The sequence below is a fragment of the Mastacembelus armatus genome, chromosome 16 (assembly GCF_900324485.2).
Source record: "Mastacembelus armatus chromosome 16, fMasArm1.2, whole genome shotgun sequence".
NCBI classification, from domain to species: Eukaryota; Metazoa; Chordata; class Actinopteri; order Synbranchiformes; family Mastacembelidae; genus Mastacembelus; species Mastacembelus armatus.
This window is the reverse complement of record NC_046648.1, coordinates 11,646,480-11,660,543: the sequence shown is the minus strand read 5'-3', so window position 1 is coordinate 11,660,543 and position 14,064 is coordinate 11,646,480. Positions and strand designations below refer to the sequence as shown.

The 14,064-nt window shown below is 38.6% G+C and overlaps 1 protein-coding gene across 2 annotated transcripts in view; it reads right to left on the bottom strand.

Moving 5' to 3' along the window:
• grik2 (glutamate receptor, ionotropic, kainate 2) overlaps positions 1–14,064 on the bottom strand; it is a 278,051-nt gene that overhangs the window by 186,493 nt on the left and 77,494 nt on the right. Inside the window, exons 2-4 of one of the 2 annotated variants that reach the window (XM_026293760.1) lie at positions 10,866–11,033; positions 7,950–8,207; positions 5,202–5,207 (exon numbers count right to left, since the gene is read on the bottom strand). In XM_026293760.1, the coding sequence (XP_026149545.1) occupies positions 5,202–5,207; positions 7,950–8,207; positions 10,866–11,033 (432 nt within the window). The remainder of the gene's footprint in view (positions 1–5,201; positions 5,208–7,949; positions 8,208–10,865; positions 11,034–14,064) is intronic. The other variant, XM_026293759.1, reaches the window with a different exon arrangement.

Sequence of the window (14,064 nt, the reverse complement as noted above, 5' to 3'; positions counted from 1 at the left end):
TTATATTTTATCAAGGCTTTCCTTGTTCATTTACTATTAATGCTTTTTGCCATTAATGCAAAACCCCATGTGTTAGAATATTCAGGATAATGTAACCATACTTCAGTTATAAACTAGATCCACCCAGTTCTACTGTGCAATTTTTATTTTATTAAAGTTGTTAAGCTACTGAAAATTCAACAGTTCCTTTGCATTTGAATAAAAATATAATAGTAACCCAAAATCAATTCTGAATAATATACTATATGCATCCACAGCACTAATTCCTGTGTTGCGCTACAGATTTCCCATTTAATAGAAATCCTGTTTCCACTGATTCAGTAATGCGAGTCAGTTCAGCTTTACTGTTTCTTTCGGTAATGTCGGGTTGCTGTCAATAAAAAACAAAACACCATGTCTGTGCTTACCTGTTGCATTCATATTAAAGTGAAGTAAAGTAAAGTCGTGTACTCACACATCCCACGTTGCCAGGTGGATTAGTTACTTTTCAAATGCGCGTCTGCGTCTTACACGTCTTAGAAGATCTTTGAATCTTTTCCAAAAACGTCCCTCACTCACATTTTCGTCTCGTTTTTATTAGTTAATGAAAATGTCAATATATTTTATGTATAGTTTTTGTCGTCATCACTCATCACTGCATAAACAGCATGCATTGATACAAGCCCTGACAGCTACCTTTTGAGAGTATTTACTTACAGTATGTCTACATCACACGTGATTTTCAAAATGAATCTCACCACAATCTTGGGGTGCATGAATAGCATGGCAGTACAGAAATTATTGTTACACACTTGCACTGACTTGATCTTCATTCAAGTATATAGGAACCTAAGTTATAAAAAAAAACATTTACCCAAGTTATTAGGTAAACATATTTAGTGCCATTACACTCATATTGAACATTTCTGTCAAAACCTGCAATCAAATAACAACGGTACATGAAAAACTCAATTAAATGAAGGCCTCTTTTAAAGCTTAGTCACCACAGCCATTCTCCAAACCCCTGACAAATGTTGCTGGTTTGATTCTCAGAATATCTTGCAAACCCTTTCTGAGAGAAAGTGGATGCAGAAACCTAAATCCTCACCAAAGAGACAAAATCGGCTGTCAAAATGAATGATGGCAAGAGCTTGAATTTTAGCTTCCAGATTACTTATTTTCTCCACTGCAGCATTCCTTGCATAGATCATGAATGATAATACAGAAAAGCCTACATGAGTCAAGTATATGTAAAAAATGGTTCTAAAAAAGAAATTTGTTTCCTTTGGCTGAAAATGAAACAGATATGTTTTTCCCATGACATTTAGAATATCAGTTAAGATAAGCTATAACAAGCTCTCATTTCTTCATGTGAGGATTTGAACTAGAATAACAATGAGGTTAATGATCACATAATCTACTTTTTAAACAAAATTTTAAAAAATTTCCTGACATCAGTATGCCAAAATCTGACCAAATCTAGGAGGAGTTGAGTGTAGTGATGATCAATGGCTATGTCCACAGCAGTCTATCACTGACTGTTCTCGTTGTGCATTTATCATCTGCTTGAACACCGGAAGTTCACATCCCCCAATTATTCCACTCAACTAGACCAAACTTTACAGCTAGTCGTTTTGAGTGGTCTGTCTGCTTGAAATATAGGGTGCATATGCACGTGCTCCCCATTAAAACGGCAAAATACAACCCTCAAGCCCTGCTAAATGGCCATTATTTATTTATTTATTTGCATCCCCTTTAAATGTTGAACAGGTATGGTTGTTTTTCTGAGTCAGGTTGTAGTCCCCACCATTATTTCTCCTAAAACCATAAATTTGCTGCTACTATGACCGCTTCCACACTCACACACACAGTCTGATAAATGCCTACTGAGCATAATGTACACTTGCACCATCTGATTTATTATTTGGGCTACATTGCTGTTATTTTGAGTGGTGTTAACCCTTTCCACCCTAGCAGCTCTGATAATGGAACAAGGTTATATCTGTTATTATATGTGACCTGCTGCTGCCAAACCCCATCAATGCAATTTTGCTGTTTAACCACAAAAAATGCACCACAAAACCCTAGTAAATATCTTCATAACCATACTAGGGAAGGTAGGAGTTTTGTACTTTTTAAGTTTTGTTCTTTTTAATGTGAACCATCTGAACAGGAAATGTTGCTTTTCATTCCAGTGAATGTGTCACTGATTTATCACCGTATCTACATAAGGTTTAGGGAGTTATGAGAGACAGATCTAAAAAGAGCAGCCAGTATCAAAGCAGCAAACATTGAGATATCCTGACCTTCGGTCCCTAGCTTGGGGTTAAGTGCCAAAAATTTGAAATCTTTGCAAGTTTTATGTTAAAACATTTATAGCCTCCAAGCCAGAACTGAAAGTTGGACCTTAGCCAGGCTTAACAAAATTTCTCAACAGCAAAAAAAAGACATTAATGAACTATTTTTACAAGATGAGTAGTACCCTGATAATAAACTCTGTGTTCTAGTGATAATCAGTGCTCCAATGTACATGTACAGCTACTACTCTACTCATTTTCTTATGTACTACAGCCACTATGATAATTGTGTAACTAGGGCTACTCAACTATTGCAATTACTAAAAATACTACTACAACTTATAATAATGAGCTTTATCTACCAATGTTACTACCAGTGATACTACTGTATAGCTTAAGTTGTCATACTTGGCTCTCAATCATTTTTCTGTCTCTCTCAAATGACCACTTGGAATTACACCATGCAGTCATCCATATTACTTTTAGTCAGCATGCGGTGAAGCTGACCTTTCATCAAGCACCACAGCCCCACTGTACTTGGAAATCAGCAGGACACATTATTTCTGGTAGATTTAAAATACTGTATTTGGTCAGAATTTCATAAAGTCTTCAAAAGAGAAAATTGGGTGTCACATTGGATGACAGTGCAGCATCTATTTTCCTTTGTACACAGCTGCAGGGATGGCTTCTGATCCCATAGAAACCAGGCTAAAAACAGATGATGACGCTGATATTAAACCTGATGTTTTTGTACTGCTAGCAATAAAGTGAAAGAGATCAAAACCTTTTGATCAAGAGCAAAATATCACTAGCCAGTAATATGAAATATATTGTGGATACTGGCTGCCAGGGACTGATTCTGAAAGTTTTGTTGACTGCCTGTTCTTTTCACTACAACAATCACTTAAAATGTGGGCACAAGAAATACCAAACACACTTGTGCTCCTCACTAACACTAATCTCAAGACAAGATTTTAAGTAAACAAATTTGCATTCCCTGCAATGGACTGCCGACCTGTCCAGGATGTACCCCTGCCTTTCACCCAAAGAGAGCTGGGATAGGACAGCAGATCCCTGTGACCCTAAATAGAAATAAGCAGGTATAGATAATGGATGGATGGATTAATTAAATTCTCATTCTTCACAACAATCATAGTCTTACTGAACAAATATCACCAGACTTTATTGCATTTTATTAAGCCCACGGGTAGAAACTTGGGTCTCATTTTCATGGTTTAAATTTTTGAGAATCACATCACAAAGCTTGTCTGGTCTATTTTTTAGCAATATTTCCAAAATCAGATCCATTTAAAATTACGGAGACGCTGAAACTATCATTTATTCTCTTATTATTTCTCAGTTGTTGTTTTACCTGTCTTGGTACTAAAAAACGGCTTCCACTTGTCCAGCATTCTGCTGCTAGACTCTTGTCTAGAACTAGGAAATGACCATGCCACCCCCATCTTAGCAATTTTACACTGGCTCAGTGGCTGTCTTAAAACTGATTTTAATATCCTTAGCTTATCCCATTGCTGTACAGGCAATGGGATAAGCTTTGGAATGAGTTGCCCTTGGGAATTAGGCAGATGGAGTCCTTGTTTCCAGGCTAGTGTTTTATTTATTTCTTTTTCTTGTAGTGTGTTCTTCCTTAATCAAACTTTGTAGCAGCAGTAGCAGTAGTGGCAACTGTGTATCAGGTAGTTGTATGATTGACACGTAGTACTGCCACTTCATTTTTGCCATTATAAAGTTTAGCCATTAGGGGAATCACATTATGGTTGTTGATTTGCTTATTTGCTCTGTACTTGGTGAAGAAACAGCATAAAGAGAGAGGTTGCTTCCTAGCCGTTATGTCCCATTTCTGAAAATCAGACAGGGTTTAAAACAGTGGGTCAGGGGTCTAAGGGATTTGCAGTCAGTGTTCCGCATCAATGTTATCTGCCCTCACATTCGGTTCACCTGTGAAAACGGCAGCAATAGGAAGTTGAAGCTGTTTGCAAGTCAAGCCAGACCCTCATTTCCTTTTCACCAAGACAGAAAATCAAGCCACTATTAACCCCATAGTGAACCAGTGATGTCCACTTTACAGCTTAATTAACAGAGGTGGCAGGATCAGCAACAATCAATTTCTCCCTAAAGCAACCTACATGACCCTCAGTGAAAGACCGCTATGCAAATTACAATTCTGTAAAAGAATTAGAGTTACAGTGTAACTGTTACAAAATCATATTTTTCCACCTTCCTAAATCTTTTTAATTTAGTTTTCCGTCCTTTCTGAGGACTGCCACACTGTCATGCTTGCAGGCAGCCAATGTTAAAGCAATATGCAAGTTCTGTAAAATCAGGCTAGCACTAACATGAGACTTAAAAGAAAGACAATCAATTCCTCCCAGTCCTCTCCCTCACTGCTTCGTTAAATTCCACCTAATTCTGCATCTACATCCATTATTATTGTCCATAGTTCCTTATAAAATTCAGATGGGAAACCATCTGGCCCTGGAGCTTTTTTGTTTGCCATTAGTTGGAGGGCTTGTTGGAGTTCTACCACTGTGAAAGGTGAATCCAGAGCCATGATCTGTTCATCATTTAGTCTTGGCAAATCTGCACTGTTCAGGAATCAAACAATGTCTGCCTAAAATGGATTAATCTGTGACAAATACAATTTTAATGTAATTCTTAATGTGTAATTCTTAATGTGTAATTCTTAATAGCGGAAATAGTTGTTCTTTCTTTATTTAATTTTATTTAATTAGCTAAGAATCTACCAGATTTGTTGCCATGTTCAAAGAGTATACAGTCTTTGCATTTCATTTAATTAAAATTTTAACTTCCTCAGATTGCTCAGTGTATTTTGTATTTTGTCTTTTGAAGAAGCAGCATACGCAGCGCCTAACTCAGAGGTCTGAAACTCCAGTCCTCAAGGACCACTGCCTTGCTTGTTTTCCAACTATCCCTGCCCTACCCACGGCTGATTACCTGGATCTGATGTATTTAGCCAATCAGAAGCTGCAAGAGCAGGGACTGAATTAAGAGCAAATGTGTGCGCATTTGTGTACTTATGTGGGCATGTATGTACATTTGTGCGCAGGCGTGTCTGTGTTCCACAGAGTTTTGAATGTGTTGGAGCCTATTTGCATGTGCTAAAATACGAATTAATGTATTAGTGTTCCCGCGAGTCCGGGAGCAAGTGACAGAGATGAGAGATTGTGTAGATGGAAGAAAGCGGATTTGGGCACTGATTTTATGTGGTGTTCGAAGGAAAGGGTGGAGTCCAGGATGACACCCAGGTTGCAGACCGATGGTTATAGGCAGATGGTATTGCCATTGATGTTAAGCACCAGATCTCCAATCTTCTGAAGCAGTGGTCTGGTGGCTACAACCATGAGCTGTTTTGTTAGTGTGGAATTTAGATGAAAGCCAGGTTTAGAGGTCAGTGATGCAGTTGGAGAGAGACTGAGGTGGGAACTGGGCAGAGCGGTTTATGGAAATGCAGAGGTGAAAAGAGTACAAAAATATTCTACTCAAGTAAAAGTACTGTCACTTTGATGAAATTTTACTTAGGCACAAGTAAATTAAAATGTTGTAATACTGTGAGAATTATTATGGGAAATCCACAACTGGAAATGGAAATCCATAAGGCAGCACAAATCGACAGGTGAAAAACACTGAAACACGCATACAACTTACCCAGACTGGCTGGCTAAGTGGTTAATAACACTGTGACACATTAACTAATAGGCTATACAGTTTGAATTTGAAGAGGAATTATATCATAGCAATACCTAAGTTATTTTTCCAGTAGTAAAAAATAGCAAAACATACTACTGCTAGACTATGGACTTGCCAGTACTAGGTTATATCACAAGTTGACATACATACACTGAAAACTATAAATACAGTTTGGCTAACCTACAGAATTAGCAGCTTATTCGTTTGCATTTACAGAATGACCTGGGATGGAGTGAAATTCTTGGCCAGAATTTATGTTAAATGAATTAAAAGATGCAAGGGATGCAAAAAACTGAAATACTTAAAATTTCCAGCTTGACATTTTGTGACACTTGTGCCTACCTTTGGTAATGACAGTAGTTTTTTGATAATGATGTAGAATTATGCTTTAAATTAGACACGCATCAACAACTGGAGGTAACAAACAGATGTTTGATAGCGTCATCTAACACAGTTACACTTCAAACATGATCAAATGTTTCCAAATAGTGTGTAATGCACAGATATTGTGTGGGGGTATGCAACTTTAATCTTTTATTGGAATAGGCAGACTTGAAGCAAAGAATAGTATACAGGGAGCTAACTGCAGAATATAAATACACTGAATGGCTACTCCTGTAACCGAAATTAACATAAAGCACATGTGTTTCATAACTGTTGATATGCCTACAGTATATGTATTAGCCCTAGGAAAGACTGAAGACCTTCCTTTGACTCTGTGCTTAGCTTCCTGCCCTGGATGATACTAAACAAATATAACTGTCTTAATAAAACAATAACCTTTTGGATTACTATTTAAAGATATTCTTAATAATTTGCTCAACTGTTTGGTTTTAATCTAGCACATGCAATTAGCCTGTGACTCCTAAAACCAGTCTTTATCTGACCTGAATGCTAAACACTGTAATGGAGGCCAAACTGGTCCCATTGTGTCTATTGGATAGATCTCTGGGATGCCTGGCAGCCTTCTTCAGGCTGGCACACACTCCGACCCCTGGCATATGGTACATGTACCGTGCCTGCTGGTTTATTTGTCACCCAGTGATCTGGACAGCAATAATAGAAAGGGCTGAACAAGATCTGCATTCCTGAGTAACCAGAAAGACATGTCTTCTGCAGCTTATTGAATTCTCTATCTGTTATGAGGTAATATGGAACATCAGACATAACAAGGTTCTTAGACATGTCTGTCTTTTATCAGATATATATATATATATATATATATATATATATATGTGTGTGTGTGTGTGTGTGTGTGTGTGTGTGTATATGTATTTATAGCTGTGAAAAGACAGATGTGTAAGAATTCAATAATAAAGTAAGTTATTTTCAATGTAAAACAGCCAAAAAACAGTAGATTTGCAAGACAAATGCTCCACTTTTTTTCTACAAAAAATGAAAAACAGGGTCAGAATTGTGTGGCAACAGACTTTTAGTTCATCATCATGGCTATATCCAAACCTTTAGTGGTGGTTAGAGTTTGACTTAGAGTTCAGGTTAATGCACCAGCACTTGCTTTCCCTTTAGTGCCATCATGGGAGAAACAATTGCTGAATGTATCCGGTTAGGGTTAGGGACATTCTGTGCTGAGAGTTGCTGACCAGCTTTAGTGATGACCTGATTGTTCATGTAGTGTGATCATCAGGTTAAAACATATATCCATTACTTTCATTTGTGACCAAATATCTGCAAATGTATTAACATTCCTATCAACCTCAGCAGTCCCTTGTGTTTATTATTAATTAGTAAATGTTACCATGCTGTGGAGCCTGTACAAGACTAAACACAATCGAAGTTTCCCAGTGTCCATTTATAGCATTTAAACTAAGTTGCTAGTAATGTGATTACCATTCTAGGAAGGATTTATAATTTGTGCCATTTCTTTTGTGATGTATTATTATGTAAACCTTATAATTAACAATCAACAAGCGTTTATGATCTTACCAGTGCTGTCATCATAAACCACAGTAACCGTCTTCCACTTGAAGAAGTGGACCAGGTCCAGAATGGCACGGCTGAGAGAGGAGAAGTCTGGATAAAGGCTGACATAGAAGACATCTCTGTTGTCTGACACCTGGTGCTTCCACTTGGTCTGGATGTGTGGCACGCCCAGGGCATTGCAAATGGACTGGACTGCATTTGCGGAGGAACTGTGAGAGGGGCCGAAAATGGCTGCCACTCCCAAAGAAAGCTGGTCGCAGGCTAGAGAAGGGAAACATCAGACTAATTATCTCCCTTGAACTAAGCTGTAGCATATGGTTATAATGAGCAGTGGTTCATTCAGCATTAATGGTCATACATAATAGTATTGATCAGTTTACAGTCATACCCCCGCTTGCATCATTAATTAGTTCCAGAAGGTGTAACGTACGTCAATTTTTGACATAGGCCGGACCTAATGAATGCATGAATTAACAGGTTATCCAGCGTCTGCTGATGACAAACGTTAACGCAGCTAAATGGTGAAATAGTGTATGTACGCAAACAAAACATGGTGGTGGCGTATATGCATTATTTTCATTCCTCTTGTTAGTGTGATTTTTAGTGTGATATTTCCATGAGCATATATCTCTGGCATACGAGCAGCTAGAGACGAAAAATTATCTCAACTGCTCTCACGGCTTCAGTTTTAACTCTACAAGCACAAAACTCACCTCAGAAGTTGCCACGTCTCTTGTCTCACCTCATCAAGACAGAGAATCCACAAGAGTTGTAGTTTTTGCCATCCAAAAAGTAGAGTAGAGTGAATATTTGTTGAGGAAATTGCGAGTTGGCGTCGCGTTAGCATTTAGCGTCCTTGCTAGTTAGCATGTGCTTTGTTCCCATATGGTATAACCAGTTCGTTGAAAAGCCTATCTATTATAGCTCATTTGGTAAGGCGATCGTTTGGGATATAGTAGACGGGAATTCGAAACCCGTCAACGTCTTGAAATATTAGAATTTTTTTTAGAACTGTTACAGCGCCATCATGTGGGCATGTAGAAGATTGCAGTTGTTTTATAATTCTGATGTAGTTGGTGCCTGACATTGTGGCACATGCTCTAGCTTCTGAAGTGATCCATATGTATTGCAAGCAGCAATAAGCGTGCTTTCAGCAATCACATTCATTTTCCTCAGGAAATGCACATTATAGTTTCTGTATGTCAACTTGATCTGTGACGTAAATCTGCATCACTTGATGTATTCTGAACCTTAATATGCCCTAATGCATGGCATAAATCTGAGTTTGACAGATGTATAAATGGCATAAGCTAGGATATGACTGTATTTGATCAGTATTTCAATTTTAAATGAGGTGATATTCTGCACTTTTTCATTTTGTCATAACCAATGTGTAGAGACAAGTGAAATAGTAATTATGAATTGATCCTTTGTGTATTCAAAACATATATCTTTGACATGCACCTGCACTGTTGTTCAAACAATAAAAACATCCATGATCCATGCTTTCACACTCAGTGTTATGTTCATTCATTACATGAACACTGTCAAGCTGCTCCAAATACTGAAAATTATACAGGTCACGGGTTGTCATTTGTTCTGTTGATTGGTTGCCAACTGTCAAGAAAGTTGTTCTTTTCCTATATAAGCCAGTCAAAGAGATATGCAAAAAGTAGAGAAGGAAATAAATAAGAGTGGCTGCTAATAGGCAGAAAGTTTTGGTGATGTAATCCAGGATTCTATGAATTGCTTGCAGCCTTGGTGGCTTTCGCTATTGGTCCTATCCTGTCCCAGAAACAGAACTAGCCCTTTCTTTAGATAGTTTGGGGAACCAGTGGGGCCCACAGCCCAGAGGACTGCGCAAAATTCACAGGTTACAATACATTCTTTGCTTTGGTGCGCAGCCTTATGGGCCACTGCTATGGTTCAAAGTGATAGCCAAATGGCCCAATGGCTCCCAAACAACCCAGAAGATAACTAAAAAACAACAGCTTGCCCTCAACCAGGAATAAACACTCTTTAGTCCAGTAGCTGAAGAAAGGGAAAGGATATATGTGAGTAACGTGGACATGATTGAGGCATTCAGTTCGAACAGAAAGCAGTCCACCCCGGGTGGGTGTAGACAATTTTCTCTTCAGTGGACTAGCATGAGGATGGGATAGGACCATAGTGATAGCCCAGAGGGCTGCACAGTAATGAGAGTGATGTTTTGTCATGGATTGTACACGTCATGATTATGTCTGTACTTCATGCATCTTTTGTTATAAAAGCATTTTATCTCTCTCACAGTCAGTTTAGGCCCCATCCTGAAAACTTAAAATGTATTAGTTTTCACAAATATGCAACACAATCTATGTGCCATAAGATCAGTTACTTCAACGCATACATACAGTACATAGTAAAGTAGCATTATTCCAAATATATATATGTACATTTTAAGATGTGAAAAGGTTTGAGGTCACTTTTATGTACCTATGTTCAGAAGAAACAAGCTCACATCTTTTTATTAGCTCGACTGTGCAGTCTAATTAGCTTATTTGATATAGGGGTGTTGGCAGAATCACTGAGACAGGATATAATGGCCCGTAATTGATAAAAGACTTGAAATGTCAGCCTGATGCACACTGAAAACTGATAGATTATAGCACTTTATTGGCTGTCTCTGGGGGCCAAACAGGTCTTTGAATTACAGCCGCTAAGTCATTACCTGGAACCAATCAATTCTCCCTGTTTATGTTTGAAGTGCTCAGCCATTTCTCCCTTGCCTGATTATAATTGTCACAATCCAAGCCATGCAGCTCACAAGGCTTGAGCAGGAAATATATTTACAATGGAAACAGATATGACACATACACACACACTGCAGCCAAGTGAATGCCAACACAGGGGGCAGATTTGCAATCACAAATACATAAATACCTTTCCTGGAGGCTTCAAAGCTGTCATAGATGTTTATCCTTTGGATGTCGTAGGTGAGTGTGGTGTTTGGCAGTAGGGTTCTGTTCCTGTTGATTGTGTTTAAAGCAAATTTAAAGGCTAGTTCTTCAGCACCTGATGGCCCACTTTCGATGGATTCAAATATCCCTCCTGTCAGACAAAGAGAAACAACTGATTAGTTGTTGATCAGGGTTGAACTGTTTAAAATGAAAAGAATGCTTTCACAATAGCCAGTGGAAATTGCATGATGTATTGCGCTAATAATTTGGGTCAGAAGAAACAGCTCAGAGTATCACAGAAAAAGGAAACAATCATCCTTCTATCTGACCAGCCCACACTTCCAGTTGCAGTGCCACAACCCCACCTGTACCGGCTTTAAGTATAATGTACCAGTTCTTTTCCATCACCACCTTGTAAGACAGACAAATCACATATCTCTATATTATATACATTTCTTGTGGAAGTTTTTTTTTTATTTGTCTCTTTATTCAACTTGCAATTCATTTTACAATTGGCAATTCAATATGTAATATAAACATACAATATGAAAATGCAATTTGCAGTTGGCAATTCATTGTGCAAAGTGGCAATTCAATACACAATTCACTGAATTATTTTGGTTAAAATTGTAAATGGAAGCAGAATCAATCGCATGTCATACTGCCAGGGGTTTCTGGGCTCTTTTCAAATGTGGCAGTGAAATAGTGCACCCAATGGAGTGCATTGTCATTTCATGTTCATCATGCTCTTTCTGTGTTAAAAGTCAATCAGAAATGCAAACTGTCACCCTCTCATCAAGGTGGGTCCTCGACTTCATCTATGACCCACTCCTATGCTGCCTGTATTTGGCTCACTCAAACTATAAACTTGACCAATCAAGGCAAATCCCAGAGCCATCAGAGTAGGAGTAGATCTTTGAGGAGGGGTGTGCGATACTGCAGAATCAGGTATCGATCCAAAACCAAGTAAGTGTCATGATTTATTCGGTGAAAGCATCATTGCTATCATCATTATTATCTGAGTATGTTTACATGATCACTGAATGATAATCTTTTTTTTATGTGCATGTGAAACTCCAGGACAGATTATAATTAAAGTCTTTTGGCAAATAAAAAGGTTTTGTTATTTAAAGTTATTGTAATAAATAGGAATTTTCTCGTTGAAATGAGAAAGTTTTTCATCTTAAAATGAGATACGGGCAGGATTGCTTTTCTTCTGATGGCAGCAATATGCTGCTGAAGAACATCCGATCTGACAAAAATATTACTTTCACCACTATGTGTAAGCTACGTGCTTAATCTTTGCCTCTCTCAACGTGGCCCTCTGCCAGTGTCCTCTGTGCCTGGTGTCTGAGTCTGCCTGTATTGCAGGGATTTCCCTCCTCCTATCTCTTTGTTTCTCCTGCAGCTCAAAGTTCTCTTTTTGTGGTATTTCATACGTTTATAAAGTGGGGTGGTGTTGTCACAGCAGTGAACAGTCTTGTTACACACATTGCAGTTCATTTACTGAAGTAACGCCAGACAACACTCCACATCTTCTCTTCCTCTCTTCCATCATGACACTATCATGTTTTCACTCGCACCCTGCAGTCAACCACCAGACACTGGAGAACAGGGGGAGCATGGGGAGTGTGCAAGATGTGAAAAGAACTTTGGTGTTTGCACAGACATGTCTGCTCTTTGATGAAACAGGAGCAACACAGTGAATGTAAAACTTAGTCATGTATCGATCCCATCACTCTAGTATCAATACCAATACCAATGCTGCTATCGATGCTATCGATATTTGGGTGGGTCCAAGGGTGTTCATCATTTTTTCTTGATTTACAGAATTTACTTTGATGCTGAAAAAACAGTAAACAAATTAAATAAAGCAAATATATGTATATATGGTTTATTCTGATCCAAGAGCCAGTGTGTTCACAAGAACAGATTGAAAATACATTATAGATGGACAAATGTGCATACAATGTGCACATGATGGAACGTCAAGAAAAAATGATGATTACCCTTGACAAACGCCACTGTTGCCCTCATTTTGGATTAACTTGAGCATGTTAAGTTGTGATATTTGTGTGTCTGTGGCTGTGGTTATTATAAGCGTGATTTCATGCCAATCCAACAACTGGATAGGCTGCAAATCTTTTCCTTTCAGCTGCTCCCTTCAGGGGTTGCCACAGCGAATCTTCTGCCTCCATTTAACCCTATAACTGAATAGTCTGCAAATAAGACTTCATATATTGTTGCGGACCTAAGGCAGGAGTATAAATTCACATTCCAAGACTGAGAAAGGAGTTTTACCCTTAAGGAATTTATTGTTCTGAAACTGATAACACCACGCTCTTAGTGGACCCTTAAGGTAACAGCAGGAAGTGGCAAAGCCCTCTCCACCAAATATTGCACTGTCAAGACTGTCAAGATGGATCACTGTCAGACCACCGGGTCTTACTAAGTCTTACCAAACAGACTCCCTCTGCTCACACTCAGCCATAAATACCTTAAAACTATTCCTGATTGTTTTCCAGAAAGGACCTGAAACTTATGCAACTTATGAATTGTTCTTGTTATATTTCTGCTAAATGTGTAACATGTGTGACCAGACCTATGCAGAGCATCTCTGTCAGACTAAACTGTGAGAGAGAAGCCGTGCTATTGTCTATTTGAAGTTTTATCAACTTTCATTTATATTGGTGAACTATTGACACTGATTATTTGTTTGTCATGTGTATGTGTTTGCAACTCGTTTGGTGGAAAATGGAAATTATTGTTCTATTTTTAGAAAACATTCTTGAAAATTTACAACACTTAAAGGAAAGATTGGCCTTTCGCATCACACGGTGCTCAGACCATTGAGACTGCACCATCACAGTCAGGGGACTGTGAACCAATCACCAGTGAGGAAGGAGCACCTCCTGGACCAACCACATCGTATCAAGCATGATGATGGATCAACCAGATGGACTCCCTGCCCAGTGCGGCGAGACACAAAAAGACAGTACACAGACAGGCAGACCCAGACTCTCCAGAGACTCAAGACCTTCTCATTCTGAGTAAAAAGACTATGAGGAAGAACATCGTCGCCCTCACCCAGAGTCCAACAGACAGGGACTCTCAGAAAGAGAACACCAGCAGAAGAACCATGTGGTAGAGACTGCTTATATTGCCCACAAAGAGGAGAGAGC